This window comes from Littorina saxatilis, linkage group LG10 (assembly GCF_037325665.1).
Source record: "Littorina saxatilis isolate snail1 linkage group LG10, US_GU_Lsax_2.0, whole genome shotgun sequence".
NCBI classification, from domain to species: domain Eukaryota; kingdom Metazoa; phylum Mollusca; class Gastropoda; order Littorinimorpha; family Littorinidae; genus Littorina; species Littorina saxatilis.
The window spans coordinates 17,540,314-17,563,140 of record NC_090254.1 but is presented as its reverse complement, the minus strand read 5'-3'; the positions used below and the strand labels follow the sequence as shown (position 1 = coordinate 17,563,140).

Sequence of the window (22,827 nt, the reverse complement as noted above, 5' to 3'; positions counted from 1 at the left end):
TGCGCTTGTCAACTTCGAGTTTTGTCGTGACGCACGGGAGATGGAAGTTATGACGCTTCTAGCCGCTTTGACTAAGTCTACTGAGCAGCGAAGCCTCCCAGCGCTTTTATTTGCACATTCCGTGCACGCGGCAGGTTCTCCTTTCCCTCTAGGATTTAAGATTTAGAGTCACTTTTGAGTCACTTTAATCTTTTCCTTTTCAGAGGTTTGCTTGTCTGGTCAGCCATCGCTTGGCTCAGGTTACAAGTAAGAGGCGGATCTACTCCGCTCTTTGTTTTTGTGGCTCATCAGGGGAGTGTTCGCACGTTTATGCTACGGTGCTTTCCTCCCCATCTTCTGGGAGGAGCCGTGAACTGCTTCAGCTTGCCACTTTTGCCTCATTTAGGCAAGGTAACAAAGCTAAGCAAACACACTTAGGGTTAGACCCTCTGCCTTAGGCAGCTTTGTGGTAGGTACGCCCATCTATGGTGCGGCATATCTCTTATTTTTCACCTTCTCGGGTGAAGCTGCTAAGGCCGCTAATTTTTCGCCTCAGTGGCGGAAAAACAAGGCAAGCTGTTAAAACAATCTCGGCTTTTACGGTTTACGGAATCGCGCTTTCTCTTTAGAGTCATAAGCTTTGGGTTCCGACAAATCGCCAGAACATGTCCAAATTTTTGGCTCACATTCTGACTCAAAATCTCTATTAGGCTCGCTGAGCTACTGTTCGTAGCCTCTCAGTCGGGTCTTTTCCGGCTAAGCCTACCTCAGTCTTGAGGCGACTTTCGCTGCGCAGCACAAAGGACTCGCAGAAATTCCTTAGTTTCAGCTTTTCTTTCTGAGAGGTTACGGAAAGAACTTAATCATCATCATGTGGCTAAACTTAGGTTTGGCACAGAAGTCTTGAGCATTGGGGTGGTTTTTCTCCCACACGCAAAAGACGGTGAGTTGTTGTTTTTGTTTTGCCAGCAATGAATAGAATCACATTCCTTGAGGTCAGTGTTCTACTTTGGCATTACGCCTTGCAGGGCTTTCTCCCGCGAGTTAACAGGCTACACTCTCGTTGTAGCCTTCACTGCGACGGCCCCTGGATTTTTCTTAAATTTGCAATGTGCTAGGAGTTTTCTCCTACATCGCAGAATGGTACGCATTTGTTCGCCCTGTTAGATTCTTTAGCCTTCTCGGCTAGGCCGTCGAAGTGACGTCACACGTGTCACAGTATGGCATACAGGCGCCCGGTTTTACCGCGCCTTCCCCTCTGTTTATCCGAAAGTTGAATCTTGGTTTTTCATTTCAGGGATTCAGCTTTGGGTACTTTCTCAGGTCTTTCTGCACGCTTTCTAAGCGTCAATTTAGGCTGAGCCAATTTCGCTCAAAGGGCAGAGGGAGGGTACAGCTTACCTTCCCCTCAGCGATTTTTCCCAACTTTAGGTTTCTAGTACTTGATTTTCCAGTTAAGGAAACCTTGGTTTTATACGGAAGCCGTATTCTATCCCTAGGCCAGTTCTCTTGCTTTGAGATTATTTTCTCAAGGTTTTTTGAACTGACTTCATGTAATGCCTCTAATGTTACGGTCATCGGGAAACTGAAATTTGAAGACGCTCACGCACCCTCTCTTGGGATGGGAGCTTAGTCTAAGAGCGTATCGGGTTACTGATACCCTCGCGTGCTTTTCCCAATTGCGGGCTGGGCTATCACAGTACTAGCATGCAATCAGGTTTTCAATACTCCTTACGTTTCACTCCTGATTTTGCAATAGGGAAAATTTACCCTCATCTTTGTAGCCTCGGCTTAGTCTTTTTCGTTTTTCAGCAAAGGCCGCAATTCGGTCTCGTTCTGACCACCGAGGTTAAGCGTCATCGGTCTCGGTTGCTACCGGGACGGGTGACCGTTTTTGAATATGGGCCTTTCAGGCATTCTTTCTAACTTTCAAGCTGTGGCCTTATGGCTTCAGCTATTGTACTGCTGTTTACTCACACTCGAACTCAGTGGCGCTTTGTTCCCGCGAGGCATTCTTTTCCGGTTAACAGAAGTTCGCCCTCTTTATTTCAAGCCACGGTGTAGGGAGATGGGTACTTTGCTCTCTCTGACACCACTCCCTTAGCCATCGAGGACAATGGTTGTCTTCTCTGGGCTTGTTTTCCTATCAGAGCTTCATCCTTTTATTTGAAAGGATCAGTGGCATTCTGTCACACTCCCGCAAACGGGTCCTTCCTCCTCACTTGTTAGCCTTTTGAGATAAGGCAGTAAGGTGAAGGAAAAGGGGGGGGGTGGTGTATTTTGTATCTTGGACTATTCTCTTTTGAGCTCTGTCCAGACGGTTTGTTAGAACATGGGCCTATTTCTGTGCCTTACGTGAATTAGGCTATGCTTCTCCCTAATCTTGTCAGTGTGACTTGTTTAGCTCGCATTATAAGATGACAGGTCTCTTTTCTCAGAGAGACCATATACTGGATAGGGTTCAATACAAAAGACCACTTCAAGACAAGTCTGGGTCTTTTGGTTTCGGAGTTTTAATGCTCCACATGTTTTGAACCGCTGCATTCTGCTAGCCTTCATAAACATTACGTGAAACGTTCTTCCTTTCCTCCTAGCTGCAGCGCGCAGAGGTAGCGAGATTCACACACTCTTTGGCTTACAGTGTTATGTAGGTTTCAATAGAGGCTCTCTACCTCACTCTGTTTCCGTCCAGACTTTTTGTCAGGCATCAACAACTAGGACAACCATCTCTGATGGTTTTTATAGTTTTCCTCTTTCTAAGATTCTTGCCATAGGCGATCCATTGTTATGAATCTGATCAGTTATCTCATTATGCTCCTTCCTGTCCTTTACAGGAGGTTTAAAGGTTCATAAGCAAAACTACTCTTATCGTTTTTGATCACAAGGGTAGACAGGTTCTTATCTACGTTGGTGTTCAAATTAGTAGGATATCCCGAGGTCCTTGACTTCTTCTACTGGATATCGTAGGAGCTCTCTATCATCCTTTACCTGCGTGGCTTTTGCAGCGCGCGGCGTTACGGTTCTAACGCGCTTCAAGCAATGGTCGCAGCTGGGTATATTTTTTTGCCTAGCTTATAGATTGAGCAGCCCACCACCTTTATTAGCAATCTGCATTTATGTGAGTTGGGATAAGAATGTAATTTAATTATAAATTTTAATAATAAATTTTAATTTGATTATATACTTACCCAACTCACATAGTGAATACCCTCCCACCTGCCCCGCTTTTGAGGGTTTTGTGGTTTCCTAAAAAAAAGAGGGGTTTTTCTGTTCGCTTTCGATCGTATGAGTATGATTCAAAGATGGCGGCAAGGTCAGGAAGTCACGCGAGACTTCGTTATATTAAAGGGTCAAGGTCGCTCTTTTTTTAGGGTTACCTCCCCTTGTTACCAAGGTGACGATTCAGCGTCCTAGCACTAGACTGAAGTAAATTGCATTTATGTGAGTTGGGTAAGTATATAATCAAATTAAAATTTATTATTAAAATTTATAATTTCATCTTATTCCTTGTCTGTTCCTAATTCAAAAAACATATAGATATGATATGTTTGGATTAAAAACACGCTCAGAAAGTTAAAACGAAGAGAGGTACAGAAAAGCGTGCTATGCAGCACAACGAAACCACTACCGCGCTGAACAGGCTCGTCAGTTTCACTCCGTTATGCACAAGCGGCGGACAACGGTCATTGTGAAAAAATGCAGTGCGTTCAGTTTCATTTTGTGAGTTCCACAGCTTGACTAAATGTAGTAAGAATTTTGTTTTGTTCTCACTATCATTTGCTTATGAAGATCATGATGTTGTTCTGACGGCAATTTACCTATTTGGAATCATGTTACTATTCCTGTTAGTGTACATATGCGTGCGCGAGTGTAGTATGCTTCGTATGGTATTTTTATCTGTTGTCTTATTATTTGTTTTGTCTTTTAATGTGCACCACACTGAAATTTCTCTGTATGAGATAATAAAGTATTCGTATTCGTATTCTATTGCTTAGTCAGTCCTAGAAATAATGTCCTAGACCTGTCTTACCTTGCTGTTATCAGTATTTTTGCCCTCTTTCATTACGATGCTATGGTATTTCTGTGGGTCTCCACATGTGTTTGTTTATAAGGCGGAAGTGACCTCCCCTTGTACACAATAGGCCCTCAGAGGAAGCCTACGGACAGACTAGAATAGAACATGCACATAACACAGAATGTCTGCACAGCACACACACACACACAGCAATACAGCACACCGTCTTGTACCTCCTTCTGCCCTGCCGAAGTCGGGGTATCCTTTTTAATCCACCGAACAATTAATATCCACAGCCATGTGTGTCTCCTGCCTCCGAACACACACGCTACAGAGCTCGACTCGATGTGCGCAGTTTCGTATAAAAATTATTTTCCAAATTTCCCCACTGTGTTTTATAAAATAATCATACAGTAAAACCTGCGAGCAAAGGACACCCTTGGGGAACCTTGCCACTGTCCTTTGTACAAAGGTGTCCTTTCTTTTGAATATGAATGCGCAGACATTTTTTGGGAAGAAAAAACCCAGCCAAATAGTTTTATTCTAAACTGTGCATTACATGTAGTCATACAGAAAGTGACAAAGAAAACAAGTTCAACATGCAACATGTATGTACAAAACCAGAATCAGTCTGACTTGGTTCAGACGCACATCTTCAGAATGCTACTCAAGTTCATGACAGCTGTCAGCATTTCAGGGTGAACGGAGAACGAGCGAGAGAGAGAACGAGCGAGAGAGAGAGAGAGAGAGAGAGAGAGAGAGAGAGAGAGAGAGAGAGAACGACTGAGCGAGAGAGAGAGAGAGAACGGAGAACGAGCGATAGCGAGAACGAGCGAGAGAGAGAGAGAGAGAGAGAGAGAGAGAGAGAGAGAGAGAGAGAGAGAGAGAACGACTAAGCGAGAGAGAGAGAGAGAGAGAGAGAGAACGACTGAGCGAGAGAGAGAGAGGACGAGCGAGAGAGAGAACGAGCGAGAGAGAGAAAGAGGTGCAATCGGTTTCTTATCTGAAGCAATGGGCCATTCACGGGAATATTCTTTGATCGAGCTCTCGAAAACCACTCGAAGAGTTCGCCGTTCAATTTCTTTATCACATCGACTCTTTCTTCTAAAGTCAGAAATTTCCGTTTTGACATGATGAGACCGCGATCGACGAAGGATGAGACGAAGATGCATCACAGTACAGAAAGTAGAAACCCTAACTTGTTTTTGTTTGTGAGTTCAGTTCAATTCACGGCATCGACCAATGAGCGTGCACCATACAAAAAATCAATCTTTTAAGTGCTGTCGTTGGCTTACAAAATAAGCTTCTCGCGCGTTCACATCGCGTCGCCAGCGAGATTGTATTTGCAGAACCAAGATGGCGGACCGTTGTTGACAGGTAACGAACCAAATCGGGACCAAAAAAGAGTGTCCGCGTCCGCGCCTTTGAGGTGTCCGCTCTTTTAAGGTGTTTTTGAGTGTAAAATACATCCGTCCTCACTTGAAGTGTCCGTTATGCAAAGGTGTCCGCCGAATTAAGGGTCCGCTGGATGCAGGTTTTACTGTATTATGAAAGCACATACATTCTTATCTTAGTTGTTATGTATTCATTGTTAGTAAACATCGGCATTATTCATGTTTTACTTTAAACGCAATCATTGTTATTTATAGATCACAGGCACCTGATGTAAGTAGGTCACACACGTGTAAATGTTGTGCCCAGTCCTTGTTTTTGTTTCTGTTATTATTTTAGTTAGCAGGTCTAGTTGAGCACGTATTAAGTATCATGTACCCACTACTAGTCATTGTGCATTTTAGTTAATGGACTGATGATGTCATTTGTATGGAGTCGACGCACGTGCGAGGATATGTGTGTGTGGGAGGGGGGGGGGAGATGGAAGCTTGCTGTATGTTATGTAATGTATATATTGTGTGTGATACGTGGAAATGTGATACTATTTATTTGCATGTATGATACAGGTACAAATGTGATAATTGTAGGCTTATACTAGTGATTACTGTGTGTGATACATGAAATGTGATATGAATGCTGTTTTTATATGTTATACTCTTACTTTCTCCCAAGCGCAAGACAAATTCTTCTATGAAAATTGAAGCCAATAAAATTTGAGTTGAGTTGAGTTGAGTTGAGTTAATTTCACCTTACGCGACTTGTTTAAAGTTGCAGGTTGTTATGTAGTAGTTTTAGCTCTGTTGCTTGTAAAAGAATGTTGTTTACAAAAACAGATCAGCTGATCCTCAGATACCACTAAGAAATGAAAGCAAACTGATAATGGAAACGATCGACCTTCAACATTCAGTCATTGATTTGGTGTCAGGATTCTTTGCAAAATACGATAAGGCCTCAGAGTACCAGTTTCTTGAAATCCTGTTTTGTAGTGGTGGCATAAATAGTTATAACGGGTTTTCTCCGAGCTCAGGCACAGCTATATTCATTAGATATTTAAAACTCCATATGTTTTTGCTTGTGTTTTAGAATGTCCAGCAGGCATGCACGGTCGTTACTGCACAGAGCAGTGTGACTGTGTGAACGGTGCTCGCTGCAGTGCCACCACCGGCCAGTGCAGGTGTCAGCCAGGATTCACCGGGGACACGTGTGAAAAAGGTGAGACGATGTGAAGCGTCACAGTGCATAGCTGTATAAGTAGTAAACTTCATGAGCAGTCACACACCCTGGGCGAGAACTGAAATAAAACTTATAGTCTGGGAAGTATGGGTATTGTTACCTGTGAAAATCCTGTTCCTCATAAATTTCTATAAGGTTTTGTTGGGCTTAGTATTTTCTTGAGTTCAAATAAGCAGGTCTGCCTACCGTTACGGAATTTCCGTATTTGTCCCGGAAATCAATAAATTTTATCAAGTGTTCCGGAAAATACGGATGTTCGAAATGCGTCCCGGAAACTCAAAAAAATTCCAAACACGCTCACAAGTGTGAGCGAGAGAGATTGCCTGGTGAATGACTTTCGGAAATTGCCGAAGTCACAGCTGAGAAATGACGTAGGCTGGTTCCGACTATTGCCGAGCAGCTTTTTGTAGCTAATACGCATGCGCGTCAACTTCTTGCAAGAAGCAAAGGTCGAAGAAAAGATGGCGTCAAAAAGGAAAGAAAATCTCGCTGTGTGTGAAACCGATAATGACCCTGCGAAAAAAATGAAGCGTCCGCAGAAATACATCGAGAAATATACGGAGACATATCCGTGTATCAAGCCAGGAAGTGTCGAAACGAAGGTTTTGTGCACGATTTGTGTTAGTGAATTCGGCTGTAAATCTGGCGGCATTGATGACATTCGACGACATGTGGAAGGCCCGAATCACATCAAGAATAAAGAAACACGCGAAAAGGCAAACACCAATACTAGTAAAATCACTGGATTTTTCCAGAGAAGACCAACGACTGACATGCAGCTTGAATTTTCCAAGTATCAAGATACAGACATCCGGCAGTGCATCGCAGACACAGACAGAGTTGATGCCACATGGTGTGCAGTTAGCAAGCTGCAGGAAGATGGACAGCCAATGTTCCAACACTTGCCAATGGTCATGCTGTCAATCCTCACCATTCCACACTCTTCAGCACACTGCGAGAGAATTTTCTCGGTGGTCCACAAGAACAAGACAGATTTTAGAGGCAGCATGGCAAAAGACACTCTCGAAGCACTTCGAGACCCGGTGAAGCTCTGGATAGAGTTTACACCAACAAGGAGCTCAAAGACATGAAGAGTGCCTATTACAGGTCCCTTCAGGCCAGCTCCAAATGAATGCAGTGACACCACCAAACCTTGTACAAAATGTAAATATTGTAAGTTTGAATTTCATTTTTTCAGTGACAATATTCAAGTTTGGCAAGATGATTTGAAGGCAATGTTAGGGTAAAATGACACCAGATTGCACCAATTGTGTCCTTTTGGCAAAAAAAATTTCCGGGGGGGCATGCCCCCGGACCCCCCTAGGCGGCTCGCTTCCTGAAGCTTCACTTGGAGGGTAGGCAGACCTGAATAAGTTTCAGTCCACATCTTGACTTGGAAATGCCGCCTGCGATATGAGAAATAAAAGACAGAGAAATGTTGCTATGAATGAGAGTACAGTGGAACCCATCTTTTAAGACCCCCCAATTTAAGACTCCCTCCCTTTTAAAGGTGGTCGTCTACATTTTTGCTTTTTTTCAATCTTCTTCTTCTGCGTTCGTGGGCTGAAACTCCCACGTACACTCGTGTTTTTTGCACGAGTGGAATTTTACGTGTATGACCGTTTTTTACCCCGCCATTTAGGCAGCCATACGCCGTTTTCGGAGGAAGCATGCTGGGTATTTTCGTGTTTCTATAACCCACCGAACTCTGACATGGATTACAGGATCTTTTTCGTGCGCACTTGGTCTTGTGCTTGCGTGTACACACGGGGGTGTTCGGACACCGAGGAGAGTCTGCACACAAAGTTGACTCTGAGAAATAAATCTCTCGCCGAACGTGGGGACGAACTCACGCTGACAGCGGCCAACTGGATACAAATCCAGCGCGCTACCGACTGAGCTACATCCCCGCCATGCTTTTTTCCAATAATCTTATGGTTAAATTTCGATACAAAATTATGTCAAATGATGAATGAACCATGGGGAAAAAAGTTTTAAAAAATAAAAAAATATGTAAAAAAAGATTTTATTTTTGGGTAGCGTGACTCGCTCTTCCAATATTTTGTTTTCTGTTTGCTGAGAACATGTGCTTTGCCTAAAAATACTGACCAATCAAATTCATGTCACTATGCTTATAGCCACGCCCAAACAAGTGCAGCAACACTGGAGCGCTGTCCAAGCTTTTTTTTAAACGCACGAAATGCACGGGATTTGAGAGGAGTTTTGTGCTTGGCATTTTCCAAATAAGGATATCCTACTATGAGTACTACGCTGGAATACTACAATGAATTTTCAAACGGCTACACTGGCTTCGTCTTTCCTGATCGAAAGGGGGTGTATTGTTGATAATTGTAGATAATAGACTCTGCATTTTAAGGGTCAAATGGCGATTTCGGTATACAAATGCAGACAAGGACCTTTAAGACCCAATTTTTTCACATTTTTGGAGGTCTTAAAAGGGTGTTTCACTGTATCAGAATGTGCTGCATCAATTTCTCAGCAAAAGCTCAAATGTGAATGATACTGTATGTTTCAGCATGTACCAAAGGGCGGTTCGGACAGAACTGCCGACAGGAGTGTGACTGCGGGGAAGCAGGCTGTGACCCTGTCAGTGGGGAGTGTCTGTGTCAGCCCGGCTACACAGGGTCCAAGTGCATGGATGGTCAGTTATCTCCCTTGTTATCTTTGTATGGTTAAGTAACTTTCTTGTTCTCTTGTTATCCACAAGTTCAGGAAGATCAGATGCGCGCATGTGGGTGGATATATACCCGTACAGCTGAATACAATTCAAAGATGTGTGGACCTCTTTCTCTCTCTCTCTCTCTCTCTCTCTCTCTCTCTCTCTCTCTCTCTCTCTCTCTCTCTCTCTCTCTCTCTCTCTCTCTCTCTCTCTCAGTCTCTCTCACACATTTGTGTGACAGGGAGACTTCTGCGTCCTCCTTCACAGCAGACTCTGCATAGTTGTCTGCCGGCCTTGACGGCTTGAGCATGGGCTTTATATAGTAGCTCGTTGTTTCTTGTACGTCAGTCGCCGGTTAGACACCTGTCAATTGTAGAGTTGTGTGTGTGATGGGATCTGGCTGCTGCTGTCCCCTTGTATGCTCTTGGGGACCTTTGCGTAACCTTAGCAGGTTTTGTAGGGCTAAGAAATTAGCTCTAAAATCGCAAACCTGTTTTACTGGCTTTGCCTCAAAAGGTGATTGTTGTTCTTCAGGCACTCGGTTACATTTGTGTCAGTGTGGGTCTCTCTGTAAGTCTATTCTCCTAATGACCACCATGATGTCTATAATTATGTTCTGAGAGTGTGTTTTTATGTGATGTTATTTTGTACACGAGCCAAAAGAAAAATGTCTGTATGTTGCATTCAGATAATAAAGTTTTATTGAATTGAATTGAATTGAATTGAATGATTACTTGTGCTTGCAGCCTGCCCAGAGGGCCGCTACGGCCCAGACTGTGAATATTTCTGCGACTGTGATAACAAGGGAGTGTGTGACCCGCAGTCTGGGTCCTGCCAGTGCCCGGAGGGCTGGGTCGGTGCCCGCTGTCAGACAGCACAGAGTGAGTAGTACCCGTACCCCTCGTCTCTCTACCCTGTACTGGGCAGCTTGGTTTGCTACTGTAGTGAAATCGACTGAAGGAAAAACACCTATAGATTGGAGTAGAAATTAGTGCTACCCTAGCTGTACTGGGCAGCTTGGTTTGCTACTGTAGTGAAATCGACTGAAGGAAAAACACCTATAGATGGAGTAAAAATTAGTGCTACCCTAGCTGTACTGGGCAGCTTGGTTTGCTACTGTAGTGAAATCGACTGGAGGAAAAACACCTATAGATGGAGAAGAAATTAGTGCTACCCTAGCTGTACTCGGCAGCTTGGTTTGCTACTGTAGTGAAATCAACTGGAGGAAAAACACCTATAGATGGAGAAGAAATTAGTGCTTCCCTAGCTGTACTGGGCAGCTTGGTTTGCTACTGTAGTCAAATCGACTGGAGGAAAAACACCTATAGATGGAGAAGAAATTAGTGCTACCCTAGCTGTACTGGGCAGCTTGGTTTGCTACTGTAGTAGAATCCACTGGAGGAAAAAACGTATAGATGGAAAAAGACTGGTGGCACATGCCTCGCTTTTTATTCTCACAGAGTGAGTAGACTGTACGCCTCACCTCTCTACCCTAGCTGTACTGGGCAGCTTGGTTTGCTCCTGTAGTTAAATGTAATGGAAAGAAACACCTATAGATGGAGAAAAAATTGGTGGTACTTGCCTCGCTTTATCTCATTTCTTTTCAAATCCAAAACAAATAGACTGCTAACATTTTCAAAGGAAAGAATAAAAAACAAGGACGGTTCCTCGGTAGTATTTCTGATAACTAACCTTTCTTGTTAACAAATGTGACCCTCCACCACGAAATGAGTCGCATGCCACCTTTGCATGATTTTCATATTTTTACATTTTCCTAAAGAGTTTTTTATGCTCTATCCAGTGGTGAAAACCGTTTTAGAAAAGAGCAAAAAAAGGTTGAGTTATAAGCATGTGACTAAGGTGACCCTCACACTGTTACCAGACACTCTCCGGACTTATATCAAGCCTAGCGCAGAACCGCGCAAGGTGACATGCGACTCATTTCGTGGTGGAGGGTCACAAATGTGTAGAGCCCGGTCACCTAGTGTGCTTGCCCTTGTATGAGGTGTAATATATGTGCCTTCTTTTTTGAGGACAACTTTCTTATTGAATACAATGTATAGAATATACCTGTATATCTGCTGAGTATTTTTAAACTCTTATATTTAAAAAACAAATATTGAAGAGCACATTTAAAGTATAAACCTCATTGTTTTTTCCCCCAATCTTTGCTACTTCCCCCTTCTCCTCATACATGTTAATTTGACTGAAAATGTTGACAAAAATATTCTCTATACACTTGGCAGAGTGTGAAACGTTAAATGCAAGAGTGGTGTGTAGAGAATATTTTAAAAGTTGCTGAGAAGTCTCTCTTTGTCTTGAAGGGGATACCAACGAGATATTTAATATTGAGAAAGGTATTCCTGCTTGAGTAAGGTACAGTGGAACTCCCCATTTAAGACGCACACAAATCCTGCAAAGTTAGGCCAAAAGGAGGCAGTTTTATAATGGTAATGAATTTACAGATTTTTTTTGGACAGAAAATCTGAAAAATGCAAGGTCTTGAAGGGGACTTCCACTTTATTTGCATTGAAAGTTGCGCAGCTTCTCTTCCGCAAGCAAATAACGCTGCACGGTGTTCTGGTTCAAGTCAGTGCTTATGCCTTTAATCTTAGAGTAATAGTATGAAGGGTCTCAACAAAGGTGGCTGTAGTAGACAATGTTCAGAACTAACTCTGTCGGGTTTATATGTGTTGTGAGAGAGTCAGTACCCTTGCTTTTAGTGAGTCAAACAATCCACAGGTGCTCCTTGTCCACGTCTTTCAGACACACCCCTGGCTAGTTACTCGCCCTTGGATTGTTTGTCTCACTAAAAGCAAGGGTAGTCACTCTCTCACAACCCAGACAAACCTGACAGAGTTATTTCCGGAATTCGTCTATATCATATTCAAGCAGAAGTGGTAGATATGAAAAGCATGTTGCAAATAATTATATTGCTTTGACCGCAAGTCTTTCATAAAGACTTTGCAGCTTCCAAATGCTCACTAATGGTTTAAAGCCATATGTACTCGATGACTATACACGCTAATTGCTTTACCAACAGCTGGAGACAGACTAAATTAAGTTCCCTGCAAAATATTGTGGTCTAGGACCCCTTAAATGTTGAGATATTTGAATTTTCATTTTGATCTGGATCGTCCTATTTATAGATTTGGCAACACATGTAACGTTGATGCAAGGGAGAGAACACCGCGGCTTTGTTGACATCCTCACTTTTTCAGAGGCTAGAACAAGCTGTAATGCATGTATTATGGTCCGCGCATGGTGACGTATCGTCATTATATGGTCTTATGGTGCGTTTGACATCGATTGTGGGCAAACTACACTTTGTAAACACGGGAGTGCGTTAGTATGCCTTTAAGTCACTGGATGCTGGATCGCACAATTGGGTTGCCCTGTTGCAAACAACTAACAACCAACCAAACAAAAATGAAATACAAATAAAAAAACATTAACAAACAAAAACAAGTCGCGTAAGGCGAAAATACAATATTTAGTCAAGTAGCTGTCGAACTCACAGAATGAAACTGAACGCAATGCCATTTTTCAGCAAGACCGTATACTCGTAGCATCGTCAGTCCACCGCTCATGGCAAAGGCAGTGAAATTGACAAGAAGAGCGGGGTAGTAGTTGCGCTAAGAAGGATAGCACGCTTTTCTGTACCTCTCTTTGTTTTAACTTTCTGAGCGTGTTTTTAATCCAAACATATCATATCTATATGTTTTTGGAATCAGGAACCGACAAGGAATAAGATGAAAGTGTTTTTAAATTGATTTGGACAATTTAATTTTGATAATAATTTTTATATATTTAATTTTCAGAGCTTGTTTTTAATCCGAATATAACATATTTATATGTTTTTGGAATCAGCAAATGATGAAGAATAAGATAAACGTAAATTTGGATCGTTTTATAAATTTTTATTTTTTTTTACAATTTTCAGATTTTTAATGACCAAAGTCATTAATTAATTTTTAAGCCACCAAGCTGAAATGCAATACCAAAGTCCGGGCTTCGTCGAAGATTACTTGACCAAAATTTCAACCAATTTGGTTGAAAAATGAGGGCGTGACAGTGCCGCCTCAACTTTCACGAAAAGCCGGATATGACGTCATCAAAGACATTTATCAAAAAAATGAAAAAAACGTTCGGGGATTTTATACCCAGGAACTCTCATGTCAAATTTCATAAAGATCGGTCCAGTAGTTTAGTCTGAATCGCTCTACACACACACACACACAGACAGACAGACACACACACACACAGACACATACACCACGACCATCGTCTCGATTCCCCCTCGATGTTAAAATATTTAGTCAAAACTTGACTAAATATAAAAAGGAAAGTACCAAAACAAAACCCACCCCTCAGAAAGTTTGGATTTTTAAAAAAAAAAAATTTTTTAAGCTGGTTGTGAGAGCTGATTTTCTTGGGAATTATAGGCATGCACATAACTTTTACACACAATTAAAGCAGTTTGGTTTGATGCAAGGGCAGCTTCCTTTCGATAGCTCAATGGAAATGCAGCACAGCAGTGTTGCTGGTCTTGGTCTTGTCTTGAAACGCTCATGCAATCGCTTTATCCTAATATATTGTACCTGAGATCCTGTCATGTTTCTTAAGTTCTTCTAGGGAACTAAAATATCACTTGTATCAGTCATTACCTACAAAATATTATAAGACTACATGTATTCCTTGAAATGATTCTGATGAAATATAGTCCATACTAATTTTAAATCCATAAGAACACCTGCTTGTTGGTTTATCATTGGAGGTATTTGGGATGCTTTGTCACTGGTGTGTGTGTGTATTTGTCACAGTGTGTGTGAAATGGGTGGGATGTGTGTGTGTGTGTATTTGTCACAGTGTGTGTGAAATGGGTGGGATGTGTGTGTGTGTGTGTGTGTGTGTGTGTGTGTGTGTGTGTGTGTGTGCACTTGCATATGCGTGCATGGGCATGTGTGTCTGTCTGTTTAAGTGTTTTGTCTGAGTGTGTTTAATGTGTATATTTTTTGCTGATCTGCATCTTCTTGGCCTGTTTTACTCACATTTAGACAGCAATCAAATGTAGCTTTTGTGCTCTAAGTGTAAGCAAAGTAAAGTCTTTCCTATCTCACTCCTCTTGGCCTTCCATCCTCCATCTACTCCCCCTGCCCTAACTCCCCTTAAAGTTCTGATCTGTACAAGAGATGTAAAACAAAGAAATACAGGAAATGTAAGCTATGTGGACTATACATGTACTTCTAGTAGTAGCCTGCCTGGTTTTAGGTCTGTTGGTTGGTACCCCCCGCGGGTTAGGGGGAAGAATTTACCGGATGCTCCCCAGCATGTCGTACGTAAGAGGCGACTAACAGATTCTGTTTCTCCTTTTACCCTTGTTAAGTGTTTCTTGTATAGAATATAGTCAATTTTTGTAAAGATTTTAGTCAAGCAGTATGTAAGAAATGTTAAGTCCTTTGTACTGGAAACTTGCATTCTCCCAGTAAGGTAATATATTGTACTATGTTGCAAGCCCATGGAGCAATTTTTTGATTAGTGCTTTTGTGAACAAGAAACAATTAACAAGTGGCTCTATCCCATCTCCCCCCCTTTCCCCGTCGCGATATAACCTTCGTGGTTGAAAACGACGTTAAACACCAAATAAAGAAAGGTCTGTTGGTATAGTCTTGTTTTCTGTTTGATATACTCATTGTTGTTGCTGTTTGTTTGGTCTGTTTTTGTTATTGTTTTGTTTGCTTTTCTTTGTTATCATTAACACATGCAATGCATACGCAGTTCATAGACTAAACCAGAGATATTAATGAAGCAAAGCTGTATGCATGGCGAGTTCATTTTGTCATCCTGTAACAGCTATACTTCCAAGAAAGAAAATGTTTTAGACCCAGCTTTTGGTAGAAATAAGCTGAGCTATTCCCCCTAGTATTAACAGTTTTAGACAGTGCAAGTCTCTGACAATAATGTACATGTACTAACAAAAGATCAATAGCACCAGTATTTTTTCCAATAGTTTTTTTTATTACATCTAGTGCACAAGATTATGAAGACACAGATCTGAAGAGATCAGTACTTTTCAGTATTAACATTTCACAAAGAGACTATATTTAATAATATTATATATTAATATGATTGTTAAATTCTACCTGATATGAAGACTTCCGTCTGGAATTATTCTACCAAGAATTATGGCTGTGAATATACATTTTGTGAAATATTAGACAAATTGCAGTAAACTGATTTCTTATGAAAGTTTATTTTGATAGAACACAAACCTGAAGTGTATGCATAAAGGTTAAAACAAATTGGGAAAAAAGCTAAAACTTAAAGAAAATAAAAACAAATGTTGTTGATTTAAACTATTCTGTGATCAATTTAATTCTTTTTGTCTTTTGTTTTTGTTGTTGTTTTGTTTCTCACTTTTTTGTTGACTATTTTGTTCTCAGAAGGTAAACATCAGCAAGAGAGACATATAGTAAGTAAAATCTTCACGGAACTGCATGAAAACAACCATGTTTTGTGGAGTTCTAATTTTACCCAATCATGATATTAGTCATTTAGATCAAATAAACACAAGAAAGCAAGACACACGTTTTCAAAAGAAAACATCTGCGTTAATAGCGTTGCAAAGCTATTTCGGAGGCAGACCATTTTTTAAAGTCGACTTTTTCTCCAAATTTGTGTTTTGTTGTTTATGTATTCTTTTTACTGTTTTCAATGGGAAAATAATGTTGTTGTTTTTCTTTCCTCATAATTGATGAGGTAACCTTATGATGTTGATAGAGCATGGGGATGGGTCTGGTGAGGGGAAAAGTAAGGGGCTGAAGGGGGTTGTCTGTGGGACTGAAGGGGGTTGTCTGTGGGACTGAAGGGGGTTGTCTGTGGGACTGAAGGGGGTTGTCTGTGGGACTGAAGGGGGTTGTCTGTGGGACTGAAGGGGGTTGTCTGTGGGACTGAGAGGATGAGTCACAAAGAATCTGTTACGATTGCTTGTGGTGGTTGCAATTACCAATTGTAGTCAGCTGTGTGTGTGTCTCTGTGTATATGAATTATGTGTGTGTGGGTGAGTGTGTGTTGGTGTATGTGTGTCTGTTAATATGTGTGTGTATGTGTGTGTTAGTGCGTGTGTGTTTGTATCATGTTTTACCTTGTCTATCTCTCCAAGTAAATCTATAGTGAAACTTTTTTCTTTTTTTTAACTCTCATTCATATTTTCAGTCCCTACCGGAACCCGAAGAGGAGATATTCCTTGGGCTGTGAACTACAGTTGAGCAACCGTGAACCCAGGGGTCTTCTCACTGAGCCATGGGGGACTCTAAAGACATTCTACCAGCTGAGCTATCAGGATCTCAAACCACAGAGTGTGCTACATACAGATGAGCTTTCAGGGATCCCATACAATCTGGACAAGAGACAGAAGTCATGAACAAACGAAAATTTGAGTTTAACGTCCTCGCAGAAAACAGGGACATGAATTTGTTTGATGAGATGAGAACAGAAGTCATGACATTTTGCTTCTGTTTTATGGAGTTGTGGCACAGTGGTCTTGACACTTTGTGTACTTTGTGCATTTTCAAAACTGCAAGTTTGGTGTGTGCTTTGACTTTAAAAACGTCCATGAAAGATGGCTCCAGAGGGAGGAAAAGGAGAAAGTCAACCAGCATGATTTCTTCACGCTCTGCAAGAGTTTTTATACTGCCATCTAGCAATAAAAAAGACCTCGGTTTCTGGTGTGAACAGATTTTATGTTCATGTTGTTCCTCGGTTTCTGGTGTGAACAGAATTTATGTTCATGTTATTGAAAGTTGTCATGTGACTTGTTCCAGTGTCTTGTGTCAACGTATCGCAAAAGGAATAATGCTTGGTTGACGCGTTGATGACTGTATAGAGCTGTGATGATATTAATGTTTATGGACAGATTAAAAGTTTGTTGGATGCAACTACATGAACTAGCAGAAACGTTTTTGGGACAGAAGTAATCTTTTCGATCAAGATTTTAATTGTTGCATAATTTGAAAAAAACAAATTGTTGTTGGAATTGAGGTTTCAATGTTTCGTTGATTTTTGTAAAACAGTTGCAATTTACTGCTTGGTTACATACGGGAAAAGTTAGTAAACCAAATGATAAACTTTGTTTATGTAGCTTATGTTTTAAGAGATAAACAATGATTAGAATGACTATACTTTGCTATGTGTTGTTACTGTTGATTGTTTAGTAGCTATATGTTTGTTTGTGTTGTTTTGAAGCAAAGGAATGAGTCTGAGTGCTAGCTACATTAATACATTGGTTGTTGTGAGGCTGAGACATTACAATGCAGTAAGGAAAAACATTTTTCAGAAGAAATATTTTTGCGAGACATTTTCAGGAAAAATAAGTAAAATAAAGTTGTGTCTAAAACAAAATTTGGAAAAAGAACATTTTAGAAAGAAAACATTTGGATGGAAAAGCAGTCAACTTTTAAAATATGACTTTCAGATTACAGGTAAGCTAGGTTTCTTTTCTCTGGGCAGGGATAATGGGGGTTCTCCTTCTCTCTCCCTCCCCCCCATCCCCTTACCAATTTTGTTCATTAATTGTAGTTTTGTCTGTGCATGAAATTAAAGAAATATTGGCAGTTGTGATACCTTGAGCTTACTTGGTCTGTCTGTCTCAGTACGAGAACAGTGCAAAAGAAAGGGTAAAGTTCTGCAAGATTTCTGTCAGTGTGTGAAAAGAGTTCATTATCGTAAAAAGGTTTATCATCAAACAAATACAATGATTTGCTTCCACGGCTAAGTGCACAGTTCGTACTTTCGTTGTCTTACGCACAGATTTGTGTTAGAGCAAAGAACGTCGAGTGTATATGAGCAAAATGTGTTGGGGATAATTCTTTAATATCAAACCCTGTGAAGTGATTTCATTTTGTATATATAACACCACTGCTTATTTTGTTTATTGCCCTGAGGTGTGATACTGAGATTTGACAAGGAATCCCAGCTCCTTTCTTAACTAGCTTTTCCAACAGCTTTGTTACTTCAAGTGATGAAATGGTTGCATAACACTTTGGGTCTGACTTGATGTGATTATATCGATGTTAAAATGGAAAAATATTCACGACTAAATGTTCTTTTTACTCAATTCATCAGTATAGCAGGTATTGGCTTAAAGTAATGCACTCTCTGTCAGTGGAGCTAGATTTTACAGTTCAAATTGTAAAACTATGCGTTGATTTTGTTCCAGTTTCTGACATTTTTATCTCATGTAGTTGTTTGTGTTTGTTGATTGATTGTACTTTTTTTAATTTTTTTATTTGTTTTTGTGTTAAAGTGGTTTTTTTTTTATCTGTTTTCAAAAATGTCCATTTGTATTTGTTGGTTAATTGTAATTTGTTTTTGTCTTTTTGTGTTGCTGGTTTTTATACCTGTCTTTTACAATGTCCACCACAGTTATAACCAAAGAGGCCAGTTTGATCTTGCTTGTTTAGAATGTTCAGTGTTTTGTGTGCTCTACATTTAGTTTTCTTCCCATCTACCTCTTTTTCTGGACCTTTTCCAGGGATGATGTTCGGGTTTTGTCGTCGGCAAATTGGCTCAAATTGCCATAACAGTCACCTCCCCCCTCCATTGTAGAAAAATTGGCAGTTCAGCCGCAAGAAAGCAATTTTGTGTGTGATTTGAAATTGGTCAAGGCGTTTTGCTGACGCAAAATGACATCCCTACTTTATCATAATAAAACACTTCCTCCTCCTCCCCCATGTTCTCCTCCCCCCCCCCCCTCACACCTTCTTACTCCATATGTTGTGCCTCCCATCCTATTTCTTCAAAGCCTTTGACTGTTGCTGACTTCTTTGTGTTTGAGCTATTTTCTGTTGGAGAGGGCCCGAGGTATTTTTTGTTGTTTTTTGTTAGTCCCTGTATTTTGATGAGTTGATGTGTAAACACATTTTCTGAGCATTTTTGTTCTGTGACATTTTTTGTCATGTGTTTTATGTTTTGTCCTTATATTGCGTCTTTTGATTAAATGTTGTCTGATTGTTTCTGTTTTGTTTTGTTTGAATTTTTGTATGTGGTTTTGAGAATCTGCGGAGATTTTGTGTTGTGTGTTGTAACATGGATTTTTCCAATTGCATTTACGCTTTTGTCTTATATCTATATTCTGTAATACTGCATTTGCTTTGTCATTATAATGATGTGCTGCTTTCTCAGTATTTATTTGCAGCTTTTGATAATGAAGGTTTCTAATTGTCAGTCAATATGTGTGGACGATAGCATCTGATTTGTCAGAAGCAGGCGGTATGATCATTTATGTAAAGTATGATTCCAGTTAACTCGATGTGCATTTTTACATTTGAATGTGGTAGCCATGTACTCTGTTGATATTTTGAGGTGGACTTTTTGTTAAAACTGAGTATGCTTGTGTTTATAATGTGCCGATGTGACAGTTATATTGTGTGTCCTTGGAATGTTGTGTTCTAGGAAATTAAAATGTTGTACACAGTTTTGTTTATGCTTTTCTTGTCCCAAGTTGCCATTTAATATGTTATTGTTAGCTGCTTGTTTTAGTTCATGAGTGCTGAATTGACCTAGTTTTAAGTACGGTGCATATTTAGGTGATGTATGGAGTGTGCTATGAGTATTTTGTGTAATCACGCTTTATTTGTTTGTTGTTGTTGTTTTTTTTATCTACAAATAAAAAATTATTATATAAAATAAAATAAAAGTTATTTTTATGTTACTCTTTTAATAAGTTTTTACTTAAGTGTTATTCCACCTACCTGTGACATTTTAAGGTAGCCAACTTATGCTTCTAAATAATTTGTTGAAAGCTCATGACAGATTAAGAAGCTTACTGCAGACCCGTTTTATACATTATTATGCACTTATTTTTCATTGTGTGAAAAAAAAGTTGGTTTATGTATCATACATGTAAATTTACATGCAGGTTATTTTTATTTTTTTCCTAGAATGTTTATCTGTCTGTCATTTGTTGTTGAAATAGCTTTATTTTCAAAGTGTTGACTGTTTTTATAACCCCCCGCGGGTTAGGGGGAAGAATTTACCCGATGCTCCCCAGCATGTCGTAAGAGGCGACTAACGGATTCTGTTTCTCTTTTTACCCTTGTTAAGTGTTTCTTGTATAGAATGTAGTCAATTTTTGTAAAGATTTTAGTCAAGCAGTATGTAAGAAATGTTAAGTCCTTTGTACTGGAAACTTGCATTCTCCCAGTAAGGTAATACATTGTACTACGTTGCAAGCCCCTGGAGCAAATTTTTGATTAGTGCTTTTGTGAACAAGAAACAATTGACAAGTGGCTCTATCCCATCTCCCCCCTTTCCCCGTCGCGATATAACCTTCGTGGTTGAAAACGACGTTAAACACCAAATAAAGAAAGAATGAGTGTTTTTATAGGCAAAGCAAACGATGAATATTTCTGTCTTGAATGAAAGTGTGCAGGCCATGTGAATGTAATTTAAGTCATTCTTTTTCCCCATTAGCTTCACCTTGTTCGTGATCACGTCCACGTTTCTTTCTTCATTACACGTGTACCTTATTTTCCCTGTCTTTTCCCTTGGCTCTGGATCCATCACCTTTATTTCACTTACCAAAAGTCTTCTTTTCCACATCCTTTCGTATGAGGCGACTAACGGATTCTGTTTCTCCTTTAACCCTTGTTAAGTGGTTCTTGTATAGAATATAGTCAATGTTTGTAAAGATTTTAGTCAAGCAGTATGTAAGAAATGTTTAGTCCTTTGTACTGGAAACTTGCATTCTCCCAGTAAGGTCATATATTGTACTACGTTGCAAGCCCCTGGAGCAATTTTTTGATTAGTGCTTTTGTGAACAAGAAACACTTAACAAGTGTCTCTATCCCTTTCCCCTATCCCATCTCCCCCCTTTCCCTCGTCGCGATATAACCTTCGTGGTTGAAAACGACGTTAAACGCCAAATAAAGAAAGAAAGAAAGTTCCCTTGGCTGGCGCTTAACCATCAACAAATGAGTACAGTTTAAAAACTGACGTAGGAACATCTGCACTGACACATTTATCTTTGTTGCTGACAATATGATGACATGAAATAAAACTTTTTTGAAACGTTTAAAGCAGGAGAAGTTTCTGAAGCACAAAATTATTTGCAAATACTAGAACATGTATTTGAACCATGTTTTTCTGATCTTATAGGCAAGGTCAGTCTTCCCCTAGAATGTTTAAACAGCAGAAAACCTTTTCTCAAGTTGAGTTAGATTTGTTGACCGACATGTAATAATACATTTATAGCTGTTTTACACACATGTCATTTAATTATTAATACAAATGAGGGCAATTGAACTGGAATTAATTGTCAGTTTTCACTCTGAATTTGGTTGTCTTTAAATCTCCTCAACTTATTTACTGTTATTTTAGTCTACCAGTGGAAAAGATTTTTCTTCCTCTTTGTTTTCTTCCTGTCTACAACCTTCTTTTACCATGCATAACTTTATTTTACCGTATTATACTACTTTTAGCACTACCTGTCTTTTTGATCTATTTTTTTCAACCCCTGTGAACTAGTGTCTTGATGTGAAACAGAGGAATGTATGAGGCCAGCTAAAATGCCTTTTTTGGTTATTTTTTGTTTGTTACTGTAACTCTGCCAGCAACTTGTTTTATTTTCATTTTAGGTTGACTCTTAATGTGGTTACTGTTTTTTTTGTGTAAAACTAGATTCAGTGGTTTTCATGTATTTTGTATTTTGTGTGTGTATTTTTTTTTTTACCAGCCATATATTATTAAGCTGACAAAAACAAAGTCTTTTGTTTGATAAATAAACAAATCTAAAATAATGTTCTCTGCAAAAGTGTGTGTGTGTGTGTGTGTGTGTGTGTGTGTGTGTGCACTCTTCTCTTTTGGCCTTGGATGACTAAACAAGGTTACCAGGGCATAAACATTATATAAAGGCTCAACCTCACTCTCTCTGTTCCAGGAATGACTTTCTTCCGTTTAAAGGGCATCAAAACTCAATACTCGCCCCACCCCCTTTCTCTGTCTTTCTCTTGTTTATACTCTCTCTTTCTCTCTTTCTCTCTGTTTTTCTCTATCTCTCTCTTTGTCTCTCTCTCTCTCCAACTCGCGCTCTCTGTCTCTCTGTCTCTGTCTCTCTCTTCTCTCTCTCTCTCTTTTCTCTCTCTCTCTCTCTCTTCTCTCTCTTTCTGTCCTCAAAATAGATTAACTGGTCTATTCTTCACGGTTAACATGAGATGACCATGACCACTCAACCGTAACTACCTGTAACGACTGAAGGAATAACTGTGTAACTGTTTTACCCAATGCCTTAGTGCTGTTCCGCTTAGTTTGGGTAGAGCTGGTCTAAACCTATAACCGGCTTTCAGACAGGTCACAGTTCAGTGGAACCCCTCTTTTACCACACCCCAGTATCTGAGAAAATCGGGTTTTTTTTTCTTCTTCTTCTGCGTTCGTGGGCTGAAACTCCCATGTACACTCGTGTTTTTGCACGAGTGGAATTCTACGTGTACGACCGTTTTTACCCCGCCATTAAGGCAGCCATACGCCGCTT

The 22,827-nt window shown here is 40.1% G+C and overlaps 1 protein-coding gene across 14 annotated transcripts in view; it reads left to right on the top strand.

Moving 5' to 3' along the window:
• Positions 1 to 22,096, top strand: part of LOC138978305 (multiple epidermal growth factor-like domains protein 6) — a 285,073-nt gene extending 262,977 nt beyond the window's left edge. For 12 of the 14 annotated variants that reach the window (XM_070350998.1, XM_070350995.1, XM_070350994.1 and 9 more), the window contains 6 exons: positions 6,470 to 6,598; positions 9,156 to 9,281; positions 10,046 to 10,180; positions 11,624 to 11,656; positions 15,743 to 15,771; positions 16,515 to 22,096. In XM_070350998.1, coding sequence (XP_070207099.1) covers positions 6,470 to 6,598; positions 9,156 to 9,281; positions 10,046 to 10,180; positions 11,624 to 11,656; positions 15,743 to 15,771; positions 16,515 to 16,556 — 494 coding nt within the window. In that variant the 3' untranslated portion in view covers positions 16,557 to 22,096. The remainder of the gene's footprint in view (positions 1 to 6,469; positions 6,599 to 9,155; positions 9,282 to 10,045; positions 10,181 to 11,623; positions 11,657 to 15,742; positions 15,772 to 16,514) is intronic. The other 2 variants (XM_070350986.1, XM_070350988.1) reach the window with 2 other exon arrangements.
• Positions 22,097 to 22,827: the final 731 nt, after the last annotated feature.